The 21,031-nt window shown below is 34.9% G+C and overlaps 1 protein-coding gene across 1 annotated transcript in view; it reads right to left on the bottom strand.

The window, feature by feature from the left end:
• Positions 1-21,031, bottom strand: part of LOC115885991 (BAI1-associated protein 3) — a 349,135-nt gene that overhangs the window by 259,397 nt on the left and 68,707 nt on the right. Inside the window, exon 4 of the mRNA XM_030905025.1 lies at positions 16,906-17,101. Coding sequence (XP_030760885.1) covers positions 16,906-17,101 — 196 coding nt within the window. The remainder of the gene's footprint in view (positions 1-16,905; positions 17,102-21,031) is intronic.

The following is a 21,031-nucleotide window of genomic DNA, read 5'->3' on the forward strand; positions in this document are numbered from 1 at the left end:
TACCATAGGCAACTAATAATACACACTATCATGACAAGGCTTTGACAAGGGCTACAATGACGTCACAACTGTCAGCTGGAGCGCGGGAAGAGGCGAACGTACGTCTTATGAGGATGAGCAATCCTATTAGTTTACCGTTCTTGAGCTGTAATCACACCGTTTATATTTAGTATACCAATAGTAGAGTGGGGGCTTCATAAAAAAAAACGTTGCTCATACTTATATGAACAGACTACAAAACAAACAACAAAACGAGTAATAAAACCCGCCACTTCATCGTTTATTGTAACTAAAAATATAGCTAACAGTCCTGTTTTATTACCACAATTTTATTATTCTATTATATCAGTAAAATTCGAAAGAGTAGGACAATAAAAGAGGCTGTAGATAGAGCAACAAGCTTTTTGATCAAATTGAGAAAGGGGCCATATTATGTTGTCTTAATCAAAAGTTATCGAAAAAAAAACATTTATGTAGATCGAATGTTTTTTACAAAAGAACCAAAATAATAAAATCTTAAAAATGTTAAAATCCACTTAAACATCTTTAATGCATTAAGTTAATATAGAATAGTTAAATTTAACTAATTAATTGATTAAATTAAAATAAAAAAAATTGTGTGTGTGTGAATTAAAATTAATAAATAGTTTGATTGAATTTCATAAAATGTATCCACTGATAAAGCATTGAGCAGCGAGTTCCATCCTAAACCCTTCCGATGCTTCTCGATATGCCAGGTGTACCAACCGACGTAAGTCTGCTTCGAATTCCTGTACACTCTCTCCGGACCTCTGCAGGCGTGTCTCGATTTGGGCCCGGTAAAGTTGCCGTCGATGTTGGTCACCATATCTTCGGTCCAGTGCACCAACCAAGTTTTCGTACTCCTGCTGTTGGACTGCAGGAATAGTTTGCAGCAGTTCCAGGGCAGGGCCATGCAGCATGATAACAAGTGCCGCTGCTTTCTCCTGGTCAGTCCATCCGTTGGCAGCAGAGGCTGCTTCAAACTGGCGGTGGTACATCGTCCAGGTCGTCTGTCCATCGTAGGTCGGAGCCTTAAGGTTCGTAGTTTCCGGAACGCCAGGTATTCTCACTTGTACATGGTGGATCAAATTCGACGATTTTAAAGGGAATCACGCTTTTCTATAGACGATAGACAAAAACTAATATCGATGCCTGGAGCTCAGTTTTTATCAAAAACATGATGGTAAAAATCGCACATCGATATCTGTTACCGTTTATGAGTTTTCGGGGTTATTGATGATCTGCCTCTAATAGAACTTGACAACATATTTTTCCAGCAAGATGAGGCACCACCTCAGAGTGCTGAAGTTCTAAGCAAATTTTTGGAGCCAATTTCGAGAATAATTGAATAGCTAACCAAGATCCCAGCTGTTGGCCGCTGAGGCCGCCGGACTTAGTGCCTATGGATTTTTATGTTTGCAGAAGAATAAAGGTTCTTATTTTTAAATTGCCCGTATAATCTAAACAAGAATTAGAAGTACTTAGTGGTTATGCGAGGATATGTTTCACTCCCATTGAGTTTGTGAATTCTACGAAAAATGTTCAAAAACGGTCCCGTCTGTCCATAACAGAAGACGGTGTGGACACCTGAAGCAAAATCTCATGTATTGGTTTGCTATTAATTTTTATTGATATAGTTTAAATGTGTTAATGTTGTTAAATATAGGTAGTTTAAATTATTATAAAATTCTGCCTGTCTCATTTCAAATATTATTTTCCTTTTAATTGCTGCTCACAGCTAGATTTTTTTTACATTACAGTGGGCGAATTTTTAAAAAATCTATATCTCGAAGAGGAATCGAGCAAAATATCAAGTATGCTATATTTTTGAAAACATAAATATGCGCCTTTCGGATTTTTCGGAGAAGTTCAAGGCTTACTAGATATTTCGAAAAAAAAAATTTTGGCTATTTTAAGCTAATTTATTAATATCATCGATCGTCATTTCATAGCCATCGCTGATGCCGTTTTTATTCGATCATACGGTATTTTAGACAAAAAGTTTTCACATAAAAGTTGTAGATAATCACATACCTAATGAGTTTGTGTTTTCTATTTTTTTTTCTAAAGCCTGTCATTTTTGACATATATGACACAAACGTTATGTTTTTTTAAATGGCAACCATAGTTGGCCATGACTTCATAAAAAGCGCCATTTTTTAAGCTTTTCAGCGATATAAGCTAAAAAGTTGACATATGATATGTCATTTTATTCACAGTGTCATTTTCTATCGAATAAAGCAAAAAAAAATACTCAGGGTGCCATTTAAAAATCAAAAGTTGGTAGCCATTTCCGGTGAAACAGGAAGTGACCAAAAACAAATGAATACGTCAATCAATCCTAATTTATGTCATACAAAATATCGTTTATTTAACTGAAAAAATAAAAAAGTTATGGGGGTGAGCCACTTTTGTGACGCACCCGGTATTGTATGGTTATATAAGGTGAGTCTTAAATAAATGCAAATATTTTCAGGGCTGGTAGATCTCGATAAAAGATACATATTTTCTCTTTACCGTTTTTCAAATTAGTCCAAAATAACGGATATATTTTACTTCTTTTGGAAATTTCCCCCAAAAAAAATGTTTTTTTGTTTAAATTTTGAGAATCACTGGATGTTTTTTAGATTTTCTTTCTTGCAAATTTGATCTACTACTAGATAGGTACTACTAGATAGGTACTAGTAGATAGGTAGATAGGATACTAGATAGGTAGGTATAATATGTTTTTTCGAAAAATTACAAGTTATAGCCAATTCTTTTCTTTCTTGGCTAATTTCCATACCAATAATACCATGCCAATTAGTTGGCATCAAGAATGTAAAAAGTTTTATGTTTTCAAAAAAAATATCGTAAAATTCGTAAAGCACTCAATTTAGAATAAAATAATCTAAGAATGAAATGATTCTTTTATAAACCTGCATTAAATCAAATTAAAATAGGTATGTAACTTTTTTTAAATATTAATGAATAGCAATTAGCATTATCATAAATTATTATAAATAATGTACCAACATATCGAAATAATAATTTCTTTGTTAATACGGTTTAGAATTCTTAAAATAACAGGCAAAAATAATCCACAATTTACAATAAAATAAAAGGTTTGTTTAAATTTCTTAATCAGCTGATCACTATTAAAGTTCGTAGAAACCCGGGCTATATTATTACTCTGAGGAAAATAACGAAAATAATCGATATTGTTGACTCCGCCCCGAAAGGTTCACGATTTGTCCTCCAGTTGGCAGCACATTTTGTCTAGTCGGTTGAACAACTTTAAGAATATATAAACAAGGATTTTACGTAAAAAGGTACTTTGGAAATGCTTTCATAAAAATACAATATTTTCCATAGCAAAAAAGTTACAGCGATTTGTTAAAAATGTACATAACGGTAACATATCGATGTGCGGTTTTCACCATCATGTTTTTAAAAAAAAATGACCTCCAGACACAGATATTAGTGTTCGTCTATCTCCTATTGAAATGGGGGCCTCCCTTTAAAAACGTCTAATTTGACCCACCCTGTAAATACCTTCGTTTTCTGTAGGTCCATCTCTAAAATGTATATTTTCTGCTTAAGGCGCTCTTCCAGATCTCCTACGGCTTGATGGTTGGAAGTGGTTCTGCTGTTCTTGGCAACGTACTTCCAACATTACATGTTGTTTTTTTCTGTGTTGTCTCCGATGTCCCCGAAACTTTTATGAAGTCGAATTTCTAAGATTTTCTGAAGCCGGTCCTGTCCTTCTTGTCTTTCTCTCTGACATCACTCCTCGAAACAAATTTCCAAATTACGCAACATTTTCTTAAGTCGGTCCTGTTCTTCTTGTTTCTCCCTCTGATGACGCGCTTCTAAGCCTTCTAAATCTTCAACAATTTTCTCCAGACGTTCTTGTCTAATTTCCTGATTTCCTAGAATTTTTTGTAGGCGGTCTTGTTCTTCTTGATGTCGTAACTTATTCTCTTCCTCTTCTCCCTCTAATCGGGCTCGCTCCGACATAGTATTAAAATATCAATATTTTTGATAAACACGCACTGGGCCAGTATTCTGTAACTTTGACATAAAAACGTTACGCTTTCAAAGCAGTGAGCACAAGTATTCGATCAGCGAAACGCAAGGCAGTTGATTTTGGTATTCTCGTTGCCATGCGTATCGTGTTTTGGATACGCGTTGAGCTCATATTGGCAACATCACGAAAAAAAATAATTTAGAAAAATTTTTAAAAAAATAATTTAGAATATATTTCTCAATACTGAGTGAAATTAATACTCAGATATGAGTACTAATCGAGTTAAGTGTAACACAAATTTGAGTAAAAGTCACTCAATAAAAGGTGTCTTGAACTCAACACTTAGTGAGTTCACTCATTTTAAAGTGAATAAATTATCAAAATCGATCAAAATCCTACTCAAGGTAAACAATAATGAGTAAAAAGGAGTCTTTCGTCTAATCTCGATTGAGTGAAAACACTCAGTGCTTTTCACTCTGAGAATTGAAGATTCACTCGGTTCTGTAGAGTGGAAATTTCACTCAATCGGGTGTGGACAGAAATTGAGAAAGTATTGAGTGAAATCTGAGTGAAATTTCACTCATTTTTTTTTACAGTGTAAGGTTTATTTTAATTTTCCTATTATTTCTGATAGGGGTCCGTGGAATTATACAAATTGCGAAAGTGGTCCGTGACTGCAAAAAGTTTAAGAAACCCTGCTTAAGGCAACCGTTTTCAAAGCGCTCAGCGCAATCAGTAAAGACGCTAAGCGCGTCAGACGAGAATACCGAAATCGTTAATTAAGTGCGCGCTGAGCGAAAATTAACTTCATATACGCTGAGCGTCTTAAAAGCCCTTAGCGTTTTCAAAGTTACAGAATACGGGCCCTGATGTGAGCTGTCAACTGCGGAAGTTCGATCGCGGAGTGGTCAACTTAATTTATTTAATTTTCTGTATATTTTTATATCGTAATTTCCTTCGATATTTTAATAGTGATTCTGCTATTAGGAGCGGAGACGAATCCAACAAGAGTTCTTGAGGCTTATAACTGCTGTAACCCGAGCTTATTTTGTTTTATTAGATATAGTCGACTTACTTTAGCATTCTTTAGCATTAAAAACAAATGCCAGCGTATTTAGCCATTTGCACTGCACTATCCAGGACTTTATTATTGCATTTATTTATTCTGTGGGGTAGGAACTATAGAAACAGTGGAATCGTATATTTTCTTTTTTCATAGTTTTTATTGTCATTTTTTTAAATTCATCCTCTTTTTATCTTCATTGTAACTAACATATTAAGATTATAAGAAACTAAATAAAGAGTATCGTCTGAATATCTACCCTAAATATATTAAATGTTCAAAATATCATAAATATATTAGCTTTTAAGGGCTCTAACTCACTGACGACCCGGTCGCAACGACCTGGCCGTCTGCTGGCCCGATATATTGCGTTTATAGCTGCGGCCAGATGAACGACCAGTTTCAACAGAGTTGTCAGATCTAACGTTTTTTTAAGTTTTACCAATTAGAAAATATTGTTTCAGAAAGAATTAAGTTTCAGAAATGTTAAAATATCCGAATTAACTAAAAAGCGAAGTTGCTATTCATGAGCTTATTAAATGTTCTAATATTAAATAATGCATTTAAAATATTCTTGTATTTTTCGTTAATAAATACTGATGTGGTAAATGGAGTAAGTAAAATCTCCAACCCCGACTACACGATAACGTCGTTATTTCCATGTTTTTCAAATCCGCGATGCCTGCTATTCCATCAGTCGTTTCATAACAGAATATTCTACATCCTACGTCTATGTAATTTAATATGTGTAGAGTGAGACATGTAACTCGTGAGATTTTCAGCATTATATCAATAAAAGACAAAAACAGTATTGTTCCTAAAGGTGCGTCCAGACTTGAGCATTTTAGCCCGAACAAACCGAGCGCGCACGAACAAGCAGAACAAATAGGCCGAACAAAAAGCATTGTGTACGCGCGACCGACAAAAAGGGAGATATTCTGTTTCTTTTTTCTACTGATATAGACTTCTACTGATGGCTCTTATCGACTTTAGGTCATATTAGGGCCATCGTAAAAAAAGGTCGTGAAACGGTCTTAATTTTTTTAAAAAATAATGTACCTAGTAAAAATATAGTCTAATGGACCCTGTTTGAAAACGTTAAATTAAATATAATATTTAAAATACAGTTGTCCTCCTTGTACATGACTACAATACAACTAAAAAAAATAATTTAATAAAAAAAACAAGTGGCTGTAGAAAAACTTTAAATATGATTTTTTTATTTTTTAACATCGAAACTCGAAGGTATAATAACAGGTATCATACCAACCATAAATAGAGTATGCCATATAAAAATGTTTTGAATTTTTACTAGAATCGACCCTTGATAAAAAAGGGACTAGATTTAAGTTTCCCTTTGATCCAGTCTGTATACTATTTCTTTGGATTTTCTGCACGTGTGCAAAAACTACACTAAAACACTATATCTTATAGAAAATAAAATATTGTGCGTTGAATTTGAGGGATTTCATCTGAAAAATTATTAATTTGGAAGAAAACCGGCAACAAGCGGCAGAAAATTATAATATTTTAGTCCAGTCTGGCTGGTCGCAACGACCAACGGACGGCCAGGACGTTAGTGTGCGCGGTATAATTTGATTTAATTGTTTTAGAGGTAGCAGCGGCCTGGCCGGTGCGACCTGGTCGTCAGTGTGTTCGAGCCCTAAGCTTAGATATTATCCAAGTCTATACTAACACAATTATGCCATAATTAAATAGACTGATGGTTGGCTGAAGATTAAGTAACTTAGTACACAGTTAATGGGTGTATTTAATGGAAATTTAAGGAACAGTTGTAGGGGGCAAGTTAAATAAGAACATTAGTTTTGATATATTTAATATTTTTGAAGGTCTAAAAAGAATTAAATTAAAGTTAATTAACTAACTTTTAAGGTATAAAATTCAGTATAAGTTAATAAAATAACTCGATTAGATTTTTCAGTTTTATACAGTTTTTTCACAATATTTTGAAGTAGGTAATCACGTCATTCAAATTTTTAAAATATTAATTTTCTGCTATGCGTTCCAATTGTGCCAACTTATTTCTTTGTAAGAAAAATAAACTACTTTGAAATTAAAATGACTATCACTGTCAAGCATTTTGTCGTTAGACACAATATGATATACAGGGTGTCCCAGGCTGAGCGTGCATTAGGAGTTTCGAGAGAACTACAACATCTAGATCGGATATTTTTTGCACATCATAGTTTCACAACGAGATCTATCGATTAAAAATATTTTCAATATGGCGGTACTTCCGGAAATACCGGAAGTTGACAGTAACTTTCTTATTTTAAATGGGTGCCCCCATTCTTTATTACATACTTGAATTCTCTATAAAATTTTATGAATTTTGATATTGAACGGAAACTTCTTTACGCGCGATGGGAGTAAAAATTGAAGGCCGGTTGATTGGTACCAAACTTGGCACGGGGATCGAGGCAGGGCCGGGCGACCCGGGTGACCGCCCGGGGCGCCGTGTTCTAGAGGCGCCACGCCATCAACTAAAACATTTGAAAACAGGAAACTAAACAAATAGTAACGAATAACCAGATCCAATAATGAATCGATACTATCAATTTTCACATTAAAATATCATATCAGCAGTTACTACACAACATAGGGAAAATATCTGACTAAACATTATAAACACTACTATATCCGAGACCTATCCTATTATAGTTTACTGAAACTATGCTCAAAAAATCTTTAGCACGAAAGTTTTGGGAGAGTTTTGATTTCTTCTATTTTAGATGTTTTTGGGTGCTCTATTCGAAACTGGGATTTGCGAATTCTTGAACAAAATAAAATAAAAAAATATATAATAAATCAAAATGATTTCTTCGTGGTATTTTACTTATAACTCAAAAGCTATCAACTTTTTGTAAATAACCCTTCTTTCTATAATTCTTGTTGTTATAGATTTTTTCTATACAAATTGGTTTGGGTCAAGCTAGCAAAATTGACAGTTTTAGACTGACTATGACTGCTCAAAAACGCACTTTTTCTATTACCCACGCTCTTTATTTGTTATTAATGGTTGATATGCCCTAAAATTATATGAGGCAAAAATTTATTCGTAAGAAGCTGAAGGGGATCCTGATATCCTTATTATAAAAAAAAGCTTATAAGTTTGCTTCATTAATTAAATTAATTTATTAACAGATATCAATATTTTGGTGGTTTTGATTGTTCCGGATTGAATATGTAGTAATACACGGAAAATGGTAATAGAATCGTAGAATTTTTTCATTTGAGCAAGATAAAGGACCAGTGTGGCTGAACCTCATTTTGAAGCCGACAAAACTGTATCCGATCATATACCTACTATTGATAGTAGTACCTACTAGTGATTCTGCACGAAATAATTGTGAAAAAGAAAAGTTTCTTAAATTCTTATAGAGAAATAAAGCAACTGCTTGCAACTAAATAGTAATGTTTTCAAAGATTACTTATACCGAGACTGCCGAAGTTGGAATTCTATTTCTTATAACTCGATATACCGGGTGCTTCTCAAAAGTTGGTCACCCCTATAACTTGTTTATTTTGTGAAATGAATAAACGAGATTTGGTTTGATACTATACGATATAAATTAGGATTAATTGACATATTCTATTGTTTTTGGTCACAGTGTTTCACCGGAAATTACTACAACTTTTTATTTTTAAATGGCACTCCCGGTATATTACAACACACAAATACCAAGTGTGTGGTACCAAAATTATTCGTAAAATTGTGGTATATTCTTTTTCCAAATATGCTAATGAGCCGCCACCCCTGTTCCATTTAAAAAAATTGAGATATGATTAAAATATGATTAGGACATCTTTTAACCGACCAGGACAAGACACAAAAAACATTAAACAAATCTATTTTTCCAAGACTTTTTAACAGAGTCATGGTGCTCTTGATTGGAATTTAAACTATAATATATATTTTTTTACCAAATATATCAAATGTCCTAATTTATATCATATACTAACACACCAAGTCTCGGATTTTTTATTTAAAAAAATAAAAAAGTAATAGGGGTAAGTCACTTTCGAGGCGCTCTCGGTATAGCAAAAAACTGCAGACTAAAATTGAACGAAGAGAAGAATTTTGAAGTATCTTTAAGTGAAAATTTATTGTTAAAGTAGCATAAATATGCTTAGTTGTAGTTCAACCCGAATGGAGTCCTCAGACGGACAGACAGACGAAAGTAAGAAGAAGTTTCACTTCAAATATGCGCACATAGTGCACACACATTTTTTTTTAATAATATTATTCTTAACTTTAACAGAAATAATAATAAAATATTGTTTGGTATCAATTGACAATTTTCACATAATCTCATATTTATAAAATGTTCTATTAATAATTAATCTATTAACTGATTTAGTATTGGGATACTATTTCGTTTGGAAAATTACATTAGGATTGTTTATATGTCAAAGTTCAAAGCCTACGCTATATAAAATGGATTGAATTAATGGTAGTTAATTATCAAATTTCTGTCAATACTATTTACCCTCATAGCTCTCTCTATAGAAAACATAAACAGTGGTAGAACGTATGCAATTAATTTTAACGTTAAAAATTGTATTATCATATTTGCTAAAAAGAATTTAAAAAAAAAATAATAAAAAAAACTATACTTAATTACTAGTGGGCTATTCGAAATTCACGTAGACAAAATAGATAGTTCCTTTCCAAAGTAGTAGCCCTATTCATAATAACCCTGGAATCAATAAAGACGTTAATTGTGAATGTTTTGCTATTTGTTATTATTTTTTTTCAAATGTTTTTATTATAATTATTGGAATGTAGGTAATGAAATTTATGGAATGGAATTTGCAAAGTATATTTTAATGCCTTTCTTAGATGTGAATTAAATTTTATTGCAAAATAAAAACACTAAATCACCAAAATACACCAAAACACTTTTACTTTTACACTGGACGCGCGTTTCGCTAACCATGTTAGCATCATCAGCAGATGATTATAAACTAATGTACAATCTACAAGTTGAGCGTTTATATTCTCGCTCAGTGGGTACCGAGTGGGCGTGGCAAAATCTAGCCAACCGAGTCAGAGCCAACTGAGCGTAACAGTTAGATTTCCGCCACTAGAGTAGTAGGAACAAAGAACTTGAAGGAATTGGACCGTTGACTCTGTTCATACTATCTTTACATTTATTAATTCTGATGCTTTCATATGCATCTAACTGCCTGTAATTTGAGACTTGTTTTAATTCCAAATTATTAAGACCTAAGAAATGTTCATTATCATTAATATGTCTTAGCCAACGCTAGTATTTGTCCTGTCTTATCATATCTTATCTGAGTTAAACGTCCTTTAAATCTAGTTAATATTGATTCTGTTCAACAGCCCAGCCTTTCGGATTGCTACCTGCTAGTAGTTTCATAATCACTGACCTTTTTCCAGCGGAGGTGTTTTATCTTTTGGATTAACTAATAATTGTTGTAATTTATTATTAGCACTATACACAAGTTTATAATTGACATTCATAAAAATTCCTTTTAGACCACGGGATAACTCTCTATCAAACGGTATCGAAAAATATTTAGACGTATCTTTCTCCACTTGAAAAGTCGAATTTTCAGAAATCATTAACCTATAACTAAGAAATTTAAACTAGCCAGTTTAAATTTCTTAGTTCATAGATTACTTAGTTTCCCACTTTCCAACGAAAGATATGAAATAGAAAGAGATTACTTTAGGAATGTAGCTGAGTGTAATGGATATTCTCCTTCACTAGTTAATAAATTAATTAGAAAACGTAGGTATAGGTTAATGATTTCTGAAAATTCGACTTTTCAAGTGGAGAAAGATACGTCTAAATGTTTATCTATACCGTTTGATAGAGAGTTATCCCGTGGTCTAAAAGGAATTTTTAAGAATGTCAATTATAAACTTGTGTATAGTGCTAATAATAAATTACCACAATTATTAGGTAATCCAAAAGATAACACCTCCACTGGAAAGGTCGGGTATTTATGAAATTTCTTGTAAAGATTGTAATCAGAAATATGTTGGGCAAACTAAAAGATCAATATTAACTAGATTTAAAGAACATTTAGCTCAGATAAGATATGGTAGACCGGATAAATCTTGCGTTGGCGAACATATTGTTGATAATGAACATTGTATAGGTCTTAATAATTTAAAATTAATTAAACAAGTCTCAAATTACAGGCAATTAGATGCATATGAAAGCATCAGAATTAATAAATGTAAAGATAGTATGAACAGAGTCAACGGTCCAGTTCCTTCAAGTTCTTTGTTCCTACTACTCTCGTGGCGGAAATCTAACTGTTACGCTCAGTTGGCTCTGACTCGGTTGGCTAGATTTTGCCACGCCCACTCGGTGCCCACTGAGCGAGTATATAAACGCTCAACTTGTAGATTGTACTTTAGTTTATAATCATCTGCTGATGATGCTAACATGGTTAGCGAAACGCGCGTCCAGTGTAAAAGTAAAAGTGTTTTGGTGTATTGTGGTGATTTATTGTTTTTATTTTGCTGTGTAACACCAAAGGTTCCAACCCTCAACTGTAATTAAATTTTATTGTTAAATAATATCACTTCCATACTGTATACTCTGTTTTTTTTTCACAGGTAAAATTTCGACAGACGATGGCAGAAAAAAAGCAGATGAATAATACCAATCCAATTATTTCTTCCAAATACCAATCCATTTATTTCACTAAAAAAAGTTTCTAATATTTTTTAAGTTAACTATGGATGGGTTTATACCCCGCTGGCAAGCGAACCTTTAGGTCGGCGTTTACATGCATAGGAGTGAGTCGTTATGGCAATCTAGTAAGTCGGAGTGAGCAAAAATACGAAGTATTTATTACATAATTACTTAATCTGACGCTAGATTCCATGCGCTTGGGAAAATACTCGCCTTCTGTCTTCAGTTCTGTATTCAGTACTATCTTATTATATTAAGCGTGTTGCCGTACTTTTCGTTCACAAGAAAACCGGCACCCAAGGCCGAAAATACCGACCCTTAGTATATAAAACCGTCATGGCGTTGTCTCTAGTTTTTAACCAATTTTACTGGTTTATTTTAAAAATGACAGATCATATTTCAATATTATTGTTTTGACGGAACGATCAACGACAAACGGACGCCGATGCCTGTGAATTCGAATTAAGATTTTTGAGAGTTGTCAAACTTTTTCCAAATTGTAGGTTATAAGTTTGTGTCAAATTAGTTCAAATAGAAATGATAAATATTTTGCATTTTGAACTGTGTTATTACGTATGTTTCGAGTTTTTTTTTAAATTAAGTGGAGGAAAACTCGAGAGAAAATTAAGTGTTGATCCAGACTATAGTTTACAGTTGTTAATAATCTGTACCCAAAGATATAGTTTGCCAGAGAGTTGTATTAGCCACAAATAAAGTTCGTATACCATCTCGTTTATGTTACCGTTAATAATAAATTTTAGTACTGCATAGAAATAATGTCAAAAGGTACTAATTTAAAACAAAATAAGATTAAAGTTAATTAACCAACTTTTAAGGTATAAAATTCAGTAAGTTAATAAAATAACTCGATTATATTCCAGCGTTCCAATTGTGCCAACTTATTTCTTTGTAAAATAAAATAAACTATTTTGAAATTAAAATGACAGGCACATTTATCACTGTCAAGGATTTTGTCGTTGGACAGACTATATATTTAACGCTTTTAAACAGGACGGGCATGTATATGATATATACATTTGTATTAAAAAATGTGTGCTAATGACTTTTTAGTCAATTTCACGACAAACATCATTTATCTCCTAGCGGGTTGGACTTTTAATAATGGAAACTAAACCTTATGTCATTTCTATTTCATTAATGTGTTTGGATAGTGGTTTAAATAAAAAAAATGTTTAAATATAGAACGTTAATGCACCGTGCATGATAAAAACTTTAAATTGGTTTAAAATTACCGTATCTGCGTCATCAAAGCATAAATAACTAAAGTTCATATTAAATAAACTATTAGTCACGTGATTAAGCTTGACCGGCATAGCATTGCCCACTTTTACATATTTCCTTTAAAGCAAAATATTTAAGAAACAAAAATAAATTAATTATAAACAAATAAACAGTTATTATCATTATTACATCAACATAATTCACCTTCTTAACGGCACTTAAGGGACATAAAGAGCCATTACAACCGCTTTCCCGTTGAAAATATTTTAATGAAGTTGCGATGAGTTTTTTACGGCTATTAAGCTATCTTGTACACTTCGCACTAAAAGAGGTTCTAAAAAGAATAATATTCGACTGCAAGGTCTGCTAGTAAACATTTTTAAGCATAAAGTATCATAACACTATTTATTTAAACCACAAACTTATAAAACTAAAGTGTCAAAACGAATGGCAATGTCAGGAAATAATTAAATAAATGTGGCAACTTGACATTTTTTACAGCAGAGCTACTACCTAAATCCCCAGCATCAAATTTAAATTCCAGTTAGCCAGCCCGGCGCCAAATATGTCCATGCTTGACAACAATGAATTGAATTGAAAATAAAAAAAGTATACAGCAACCTTAGAAGAAACCTTCCGTCAACTGTATTGGACCAAAAAATGATTAAAAATAGATGAAGAATATCTTAACCATCTAAGATTCGCTGATGACATAGTTTTAATTGCCAATAGTCCTGAATAACTACAAGCAAAAATTAATGAACTAAATCCAGCCAGCAATAAAGTGGGTCTGAAAAAGAATGTAGCAAAAACTAAAGTAATGTACAATGAACTAGTGGAAAGAAAAGACATTCTCATAAATAACAAAAAACTGGAAATATTAGAAGAATATACCTTTTTGGACAACTATTACCCAGCTCGGGATCTCTACTACCACAAATCAACAGAAGAATTAAGTTAGCATGGAGTATATTTGGAAGAAACTCAATCATATTTAAATCTAGAATACCACTTTATGCAAAGAAGAAAACATTCGACCAATGTGTAATACCAGTCATGACCTATGCATGTGAAACCTGGAAACTTAACAGGGACATCATAAGGAAACAATGCTCAATGGAACAAAATATGCCGAGAATAACCAAGAGAGACCGTAAAAGAATAGAGTGGATAACGACAAAAGACCCAGGTAATAGATGTCATCAACAGATTCAAATCCCTCAAATGGCAATGGACAGAACACCTGGCAATAAGAACGGACAACAGATGGATACTCAAAACGCACATCACAACGAAACTGCAGGTCGCACAACGCTCAATGGAACGAAATATACTGGAAATAACTAAGAGACCGTAAAAGAATAGGAGTGAATACGGCAAAAGACCCAGGTAATAGATGACATCCACACATTCAAATCCTTCAAATGGCAATGGGCAGGAGACCTGGTAAGAAGAACGGACAACAAATGGACCACATAAATTACAGCATGAGACCCACGAGGAATTAAGAAACACAGAAGAAGACCGAACCTGAGAAGGGACCATGATATTAGGGAAATTAGTAGGGATAACAAGGGAAGGTGAGTGAAGGTTAGTAGGGAGATTAGTAGGGAAGCAAAAAAATGTTTAGAATGTTAACAAACATAGTTAACCAGTCCTTAAATGGTCATCCAGTACCTGAACAGTGGAAAAAAGCATACATCTCCTCTATATATAAAAAGGGCTCAAAGAAGGATCCCAATAACTACAGGGGAATTCCGGTCACCGGCACTATGAGTCGCCTTTATGGAAGGATACTGAGGAACTTAATTGAAGAGGAATACTCCAGCTACGAAGAAGAAGAGCAGAATGGTTTCAGAAGCGGAAGATCATGTACAGATAATATCTTTGCATTGAAACAGATCATCGAGAAGAAATCTGCAATGAACCAGGAAGTTCATATAACATTCATCGATCTACAAAAAGCATATGATACAGTGCCAATAATAAAATTATGGGAAGTATTGCACTAATCAAGAATTAACGCCAGCTCTGATAAAAGCTGTACAAAATCTTTACCATGGAGGAAAATCACAAATAAAAACGGTCAACGGTCTCTCAGAGGAAATTTCTATCACTAAAGGGCTCCGACAGGGTTGTTGTATATCCCCAACACTATTTAAAATTTATATTGCCAAGGCCTTACATCTATGGTTAAGAAAATGTAACGGAATGCGTATAGAACTAAATGACATATGCCTATACACCTTGCAATTTGCAGACGACCAGGCCATAATTGCAAATGACAAAGATGACATGGAATATATGGTGCGGAAAATAATTGAAGAATATGCTAAATGGGGTCTCACAGTAAATACAGAAAAAACAAAATACCTTCCAATTGGAGCTAATACAGAAAATCTTATTTTAGACAATAATATGGAAATTAGGGCATGTGAAAATTACAGGTACCTGGGATCGATATTTACAGGAGATGGAACGGACGATAGAGAAATAAACAACAGAGTAATACAGGCACGAAGAGTTATCAGATGCATAAATGGCATTCTATGGAGCACTGAAATTACAAAAAACAGGAATATAATATATACGAGACACTAGTCAAAAGCATATGACTCTATGGATGTGAAACATGGCGACTCACTGAAAGGAATAAAAGGAAATTAGAGACAACAGAAATGGACGCGATTAGAAGAGCAATGAGAATTTCACGGAGGGATAAGATCAGAAATGAAGACATTAGACAACGGATGGGAATAGAGGGAACAATAGTAATGATATAGAACAAAAACAATTAATATGGTCCGGCCACGTTCAGAGAATGCACAATGAAAGAATTCCAAAACAAGTCATTCATTGGATACCACCTGGTAAACGAAAGAGAGGACGTCCCAAGAAAACATGGATGGAAGGAATAAGAAGGTCGATGAGCGGGAAAAATCTGACCGAAGATCAATGGGAAAATAGCACAGGGTGGAAGTTAGGCATCGGACAACGTCGTAGGACGTTCTGACCCGAATTTATATATATAGTAGGGATAACTTGGGCCCGCATATATAACAATAGACAACAATGGTCCCAATTACAAAGAAAGTGTGAGGGAAGCTATACCATAATTGGAAATGGTTGAATAAACTGAAAATGATGATGATATCGAAAAAATCCGCCAAAAATAGTAAAAATTGAACATTCTGTACAGGGTGGCTCGAATTCGACGTTCATCATTGGGACTTCGGAAACCGTAAGAGATACAGGATCGGCTAAATGGAGGCAAAGTTGCGCAATTTGATGCTCAATAAAATGCCGAATTGCATTTTAATTTTTTTTACATAAAATATTCTGGTGATGGAATTGTCTGTACGAGCCGTCGGCAAATATCAAAGTGACTATATATAGTGTTTTAAGAGTGATGAAAGGATTTAATTAAATTGAAAAAACAATCAGGTCCGTATTTAAAAAAATTAAGTTGATGATGGTCCCCAGAAGCCGAAACGTCAGAGTCAATATTTAATCACACAGAGTTATAGAGCAGTGGCTATAAAAATGTGTTTTTCATTTTAAGTTATCTTAACAAATAAAGCCAGGAAACAATAGAAAATAAAATAGAAAATTCCGTTTTTTTTCGAATACATTCGGAAGTATTCGGAATTTTTCAAAATGCAATACGGCATTTTATTGAGCATCAAATTGTGCAACTTTGCCTCCATTTAGCCGATCCTGTATCTCTTACGGTTTCCGAAATCTCAATGATGAGCGTCGAATTCGAGCCACCCTGTACATTACATTATGACATATTGCAGTAATATTTTTTAGCCAATATTTTCTAAGTGTTATTGTAATATTTGTAATAATGGAACACATTTACGTACCGTTTGCATCTTTTGCTTCCAAGCCTTCAGCTTCTATTACTATAACGCTAAGTACGACGATGGGTGGTTGCTCCTCTCCAGCAACGTGCAGCATTCTGTAATGTCTGTCGGGGGGCATACCAAATGCCCTTTGTCCATATAAGTATAAATCTTCCTTGTAGTGTGCGTATTGACCACCAGGAGCAGGCGCGCCAACCTAAAACCAAAGAGATTTTTAAGAAATAATTAAGTGATTTGGTGTGTTGTGATATTTACACAGGGTGAGAAATGCAAATATTTTAGGGGTAATAGGGCTTACGTTTGACAGATGACGTAAGACAAGTTTGACGTTTGACATATGACGTTTGACGTTTGACAGATGACAAGTTTGACGTTTGACGTTTGACATATGACGTTTGACATTTGACAGCTCCCCTCCTCCTCGCGCCTGCGCCGTGCGCCTCCTCCTCGCGCCTGCGCTGTACCCCCACTCCTCGCGCATGCGCCGTGCGCTCTGCTCCTGCTCCTGATGCAGAATCGGCCTTCTACCTCTACTTATTTCGACTTCAGAAACACGATTATAAGTTTTTTTCGCGAAAAAAAAATAGAATTTTTTGGAAAGTTTTTTAGATTTTTTTTAGTTTTTGGTTAAACAAACTTTTTAGTTAAAGTTTTTGGTCAACACCAAACTTTCCAACCCCAACTTGTCTATAACCCCCTGATATTAACTTGGGATTGTGAATCCAAGGGACTTATTTAAAACTGAGTCGATCTAAGAACCCAAACTTTTAATGATTTTTGATGATGCCGATGCCGCGCCGTCCGCATCATCTCAACTAAACGCTGCAAAATACTTAGTTTTTGCAACCGGTATATACCCAAAAGATCAATAAATAGTAAATAGTATATTGAATTTAGGTAAATACCATGATTACCCGGTATATACACATCATACCCACATTTTTAATTTAAGGTATTCTAACAATTTTTAAAAACAATTTGTAAATTAAAATTATTGAATTATTAATATCGCTTTTAGGGTTGTATGTATTTTTAATTCCAAATAAAAAAATAAAAATGTTTGTTCACAAAATAAAAAAAGCTGAGGTGAACCACCCTTATCACTTAGGGTTATAAAAATATTGAAAACTCCCTTTTTCTCAGACCTACTAAATATACATATAAAATTTCTTCAAACCCGGTTAAGCCGCTTTGGAGGCATATGTTAACAAAAAATAAAAAATCAACCCTTATTAAAAATAGAGGTTGATGGTAGAAGGGTGAAAATTTAGGATTGTATGTATTTTTTAAAACCAAATCATAAAAAATTAAAATAAAAAAGTCTGTCCAAAGAATAAAAAATGGGGTGGGCCACGCTTATCACTTAGGGGTATAAAAAATAGGTAACAACCTATTCTCAAACCTACTGAATATACATATAAAATTAGATACATATTATATTTTAGATGTTCTTATAGAAAAAAAACTAAATTTGTATTTTTATTATTTATATGTATTTATATTACTTTTCATCTAAAATTTGTATTTTCCTTTCTATTACGAAACAAACCAATGATACGCATTATCAGTGAAAAAGTTCGTTTTTCTTTTTTAAACTTCCACGTGTTGATTTTTTTATCTCTTTTACACTCATTTCATCGCTTTTCAAATATTTTCCCGAACAAAAGCCTAAAGAAAAAGTCGTATTTTTAGCGTTTACAAAATAATAAAACTCCCAACCTCTTGTTTATTAAAATTTTCTGCTCGTGTCGCTGGTTTGAAAAAAACTTTATTTTGTGAAGAATAAATATACTTTTTCTGGTTCTAAATATAATTATGGACTTCATCGCATTAAGAAAATTAATACTAATAATCCCTTCTATTTTTGTACCAATTTAATTAGAGTTGCTTTCTGAATCTCTCTATAATGAATAAAGTCTTATTTTCTTAATATTTCTTCTGGCTTCTAAAAATGCCGCAATAAACGTTAAAATTTTTATACAATTTTTAATACCAATTAATTTTAAATTTCTCTTTGAAATTCAATTATGTTTAATAGGAAAACTGACTTTGGTGAATTACAATGAACACAACGATATTTTACGTTTACTTTTTTTTTACTTTTACAACGATACTTCATCCTTAACCAGATTTTTAACTATTTTATAGAATTGTTTACCAGTTACATCGAAACACCAAAGTTAAGCGACGCTAGATGGTGAGATAAACTGCATATTTAAAAATTGATATATTTCTTTAAATTCAAAACATTAATTTTTAAGACACTCTGTATACATAAATACTTCCCCTAGGAGATGCAAGACCTTGTCGTTGGTGGGGAAGCTCCTTGTCCGGCGCTGGAGGAATCTCCGACCGAGCCAAAGCACTTTGGTTCGGTCTAAGAAGCATCTCATTATCTTGTCCCTGGCTGTAGTGTCGTGGCCAGGGAATTGCACTAAGACATAAAACGATGCCGGACGGGGCTACCCCTGTCTGTCATACCAGGCACCCTTTACTGACTGTGGTCATGTCTCGCGGGTAGAAGGTGGGGGGGGGGGTGTCTTGGCTCAACCGCCTGAACCAAGAAGAGACAACCTCACCAAAAACCTAAATCATACGATGGCGGGACCAGGTCAAAGGGATGCGTGGCTAGATAGAGGACTAGCCATTACTGGCGTCAACCTTGGGGCACTAAGGGTACCCCATTGTATTTACCCCTTACTTCTGCATGCGGGGCTCTGTAGAAGTGGACCGACTATCCCTAGCGACTCGTGGGAACATTATGAGATTCAGTATTAAAAACACCATCGGTGAAGCTGTCGGGAAGCCCCCTAGCGACACTGGGAACATTACAACTGAAAGTTCCAAGGAACCAAATCCAAAGAAAACTACAGGAGGGGCGGCTGACACTTGCTTGGGATCATCCTCCACAAGTGTCACACAAGCTACCACCTTCTCCAGCAAGGGTCGGGAGCCTACCTCTAGACCAAATAAGCGACATAAGCTACCGTTTCGTCTACCCTGCCTGAGTCAACCAGGCGGGCTAGATGATCCTCTGAGAGTAGGTTTTAGCGGAGCAGAAGCGCGAAGAAACTCCCGACTGCTCCACGAAGGACTTGCGCCAGAGAAAGCAAAAGCGAAAACACTCCTCCGAAAAGGGGAGAGTAAAGAAACCAAGAAACAACCTGACTCATGTCCATCAAAGTGCAAGAGAGTTAGCGAGAACCTCTCACCTCTTCTCCGGCCGGGAGAGAAAAAAGCCAGGATGGAAAGCCGTCCAACACCGGGAGGCCAGCAGGGACGTATCGCCAGCTTTGCCGCTATTGCTGGACAAGTGAAAATAGCGGTGCTGCCAAAGGATTTCCCAGAGGTTGCTCTGACCACCGACCAGCAAGCGTCTCTAGAAGAGGCTATATTGGACGAAGTAGTGGTGATCGGATCGCAACACAACGATCTACAAAATGTGGGTCAGCTGCGTTTTGCGGGGATACACTTTCGGGTGAGCATAATCCTCATAGATTGTGTATCTCAAGAATCGGCGAATTGGTTGGTGGAAATCGCACCTAAGCTTAAAAATTGGCAAGGGCCGGAACTGGTTGCAGTGAAGGGAGAAAACATCCCTAAAGGGGCTAAACTCCATAACGGTCTTTCTGGCGAGGAGCAAGGGGAAAGACACCACCTACCTGCTGAGCCTTATCCAAGGTCAGAACTTCAATGTAAGGACATCGAGTTGGGGAGTCATCAACTCGAGGGAGGAGGGTCATGGTCAGGTACTCAAAATAGGAATTGACCTCAAATCCAAGGAGGCAATAGAGAAAGAGGGACATATCCTCTATTATAGATACGGGACAACACCGGTATCAGGTCTAAGGAGAGACCAAGTTAAAGAGGTGGAGAAAATGAAGACAGATCCTCCAGCCTACACCTCACGGGTTCCTCAGCCGGAGGCAAACTCCTCGACTGTGAAGAGCAGCACGGAGGGCAAAACTCCAACCGTGGAAGGGTGTGTACCCTCGGAGGAAGAACTGTTGTCAGAGGAGGATGGGGAATACCTTGTCCCCTCTACAACAGAGGTATGATGGGTTATAGATGACTCAAGTAAGGGGGGTACACAATACATCTTTAAGGTCGCCGTGATTCGCCTTCT

Source organism: Sitophilus oryzae, unplaced genomic scaffold (genome assembly GCF_002938485.1).
Source record: "Sitophilus oryzae breed Bouriz unplaced genomic scaffold, Soryzae_2.0 scaffold_465_pilon_pilon, whole genome shotgun sequence".
Classification (NCBI taxonomy): Eukaryota; Metazoa; Arthropoda; class Insecta; order Coleoptera; family Curculionidae; genus Sitophilus; species Sitophilus oryzae.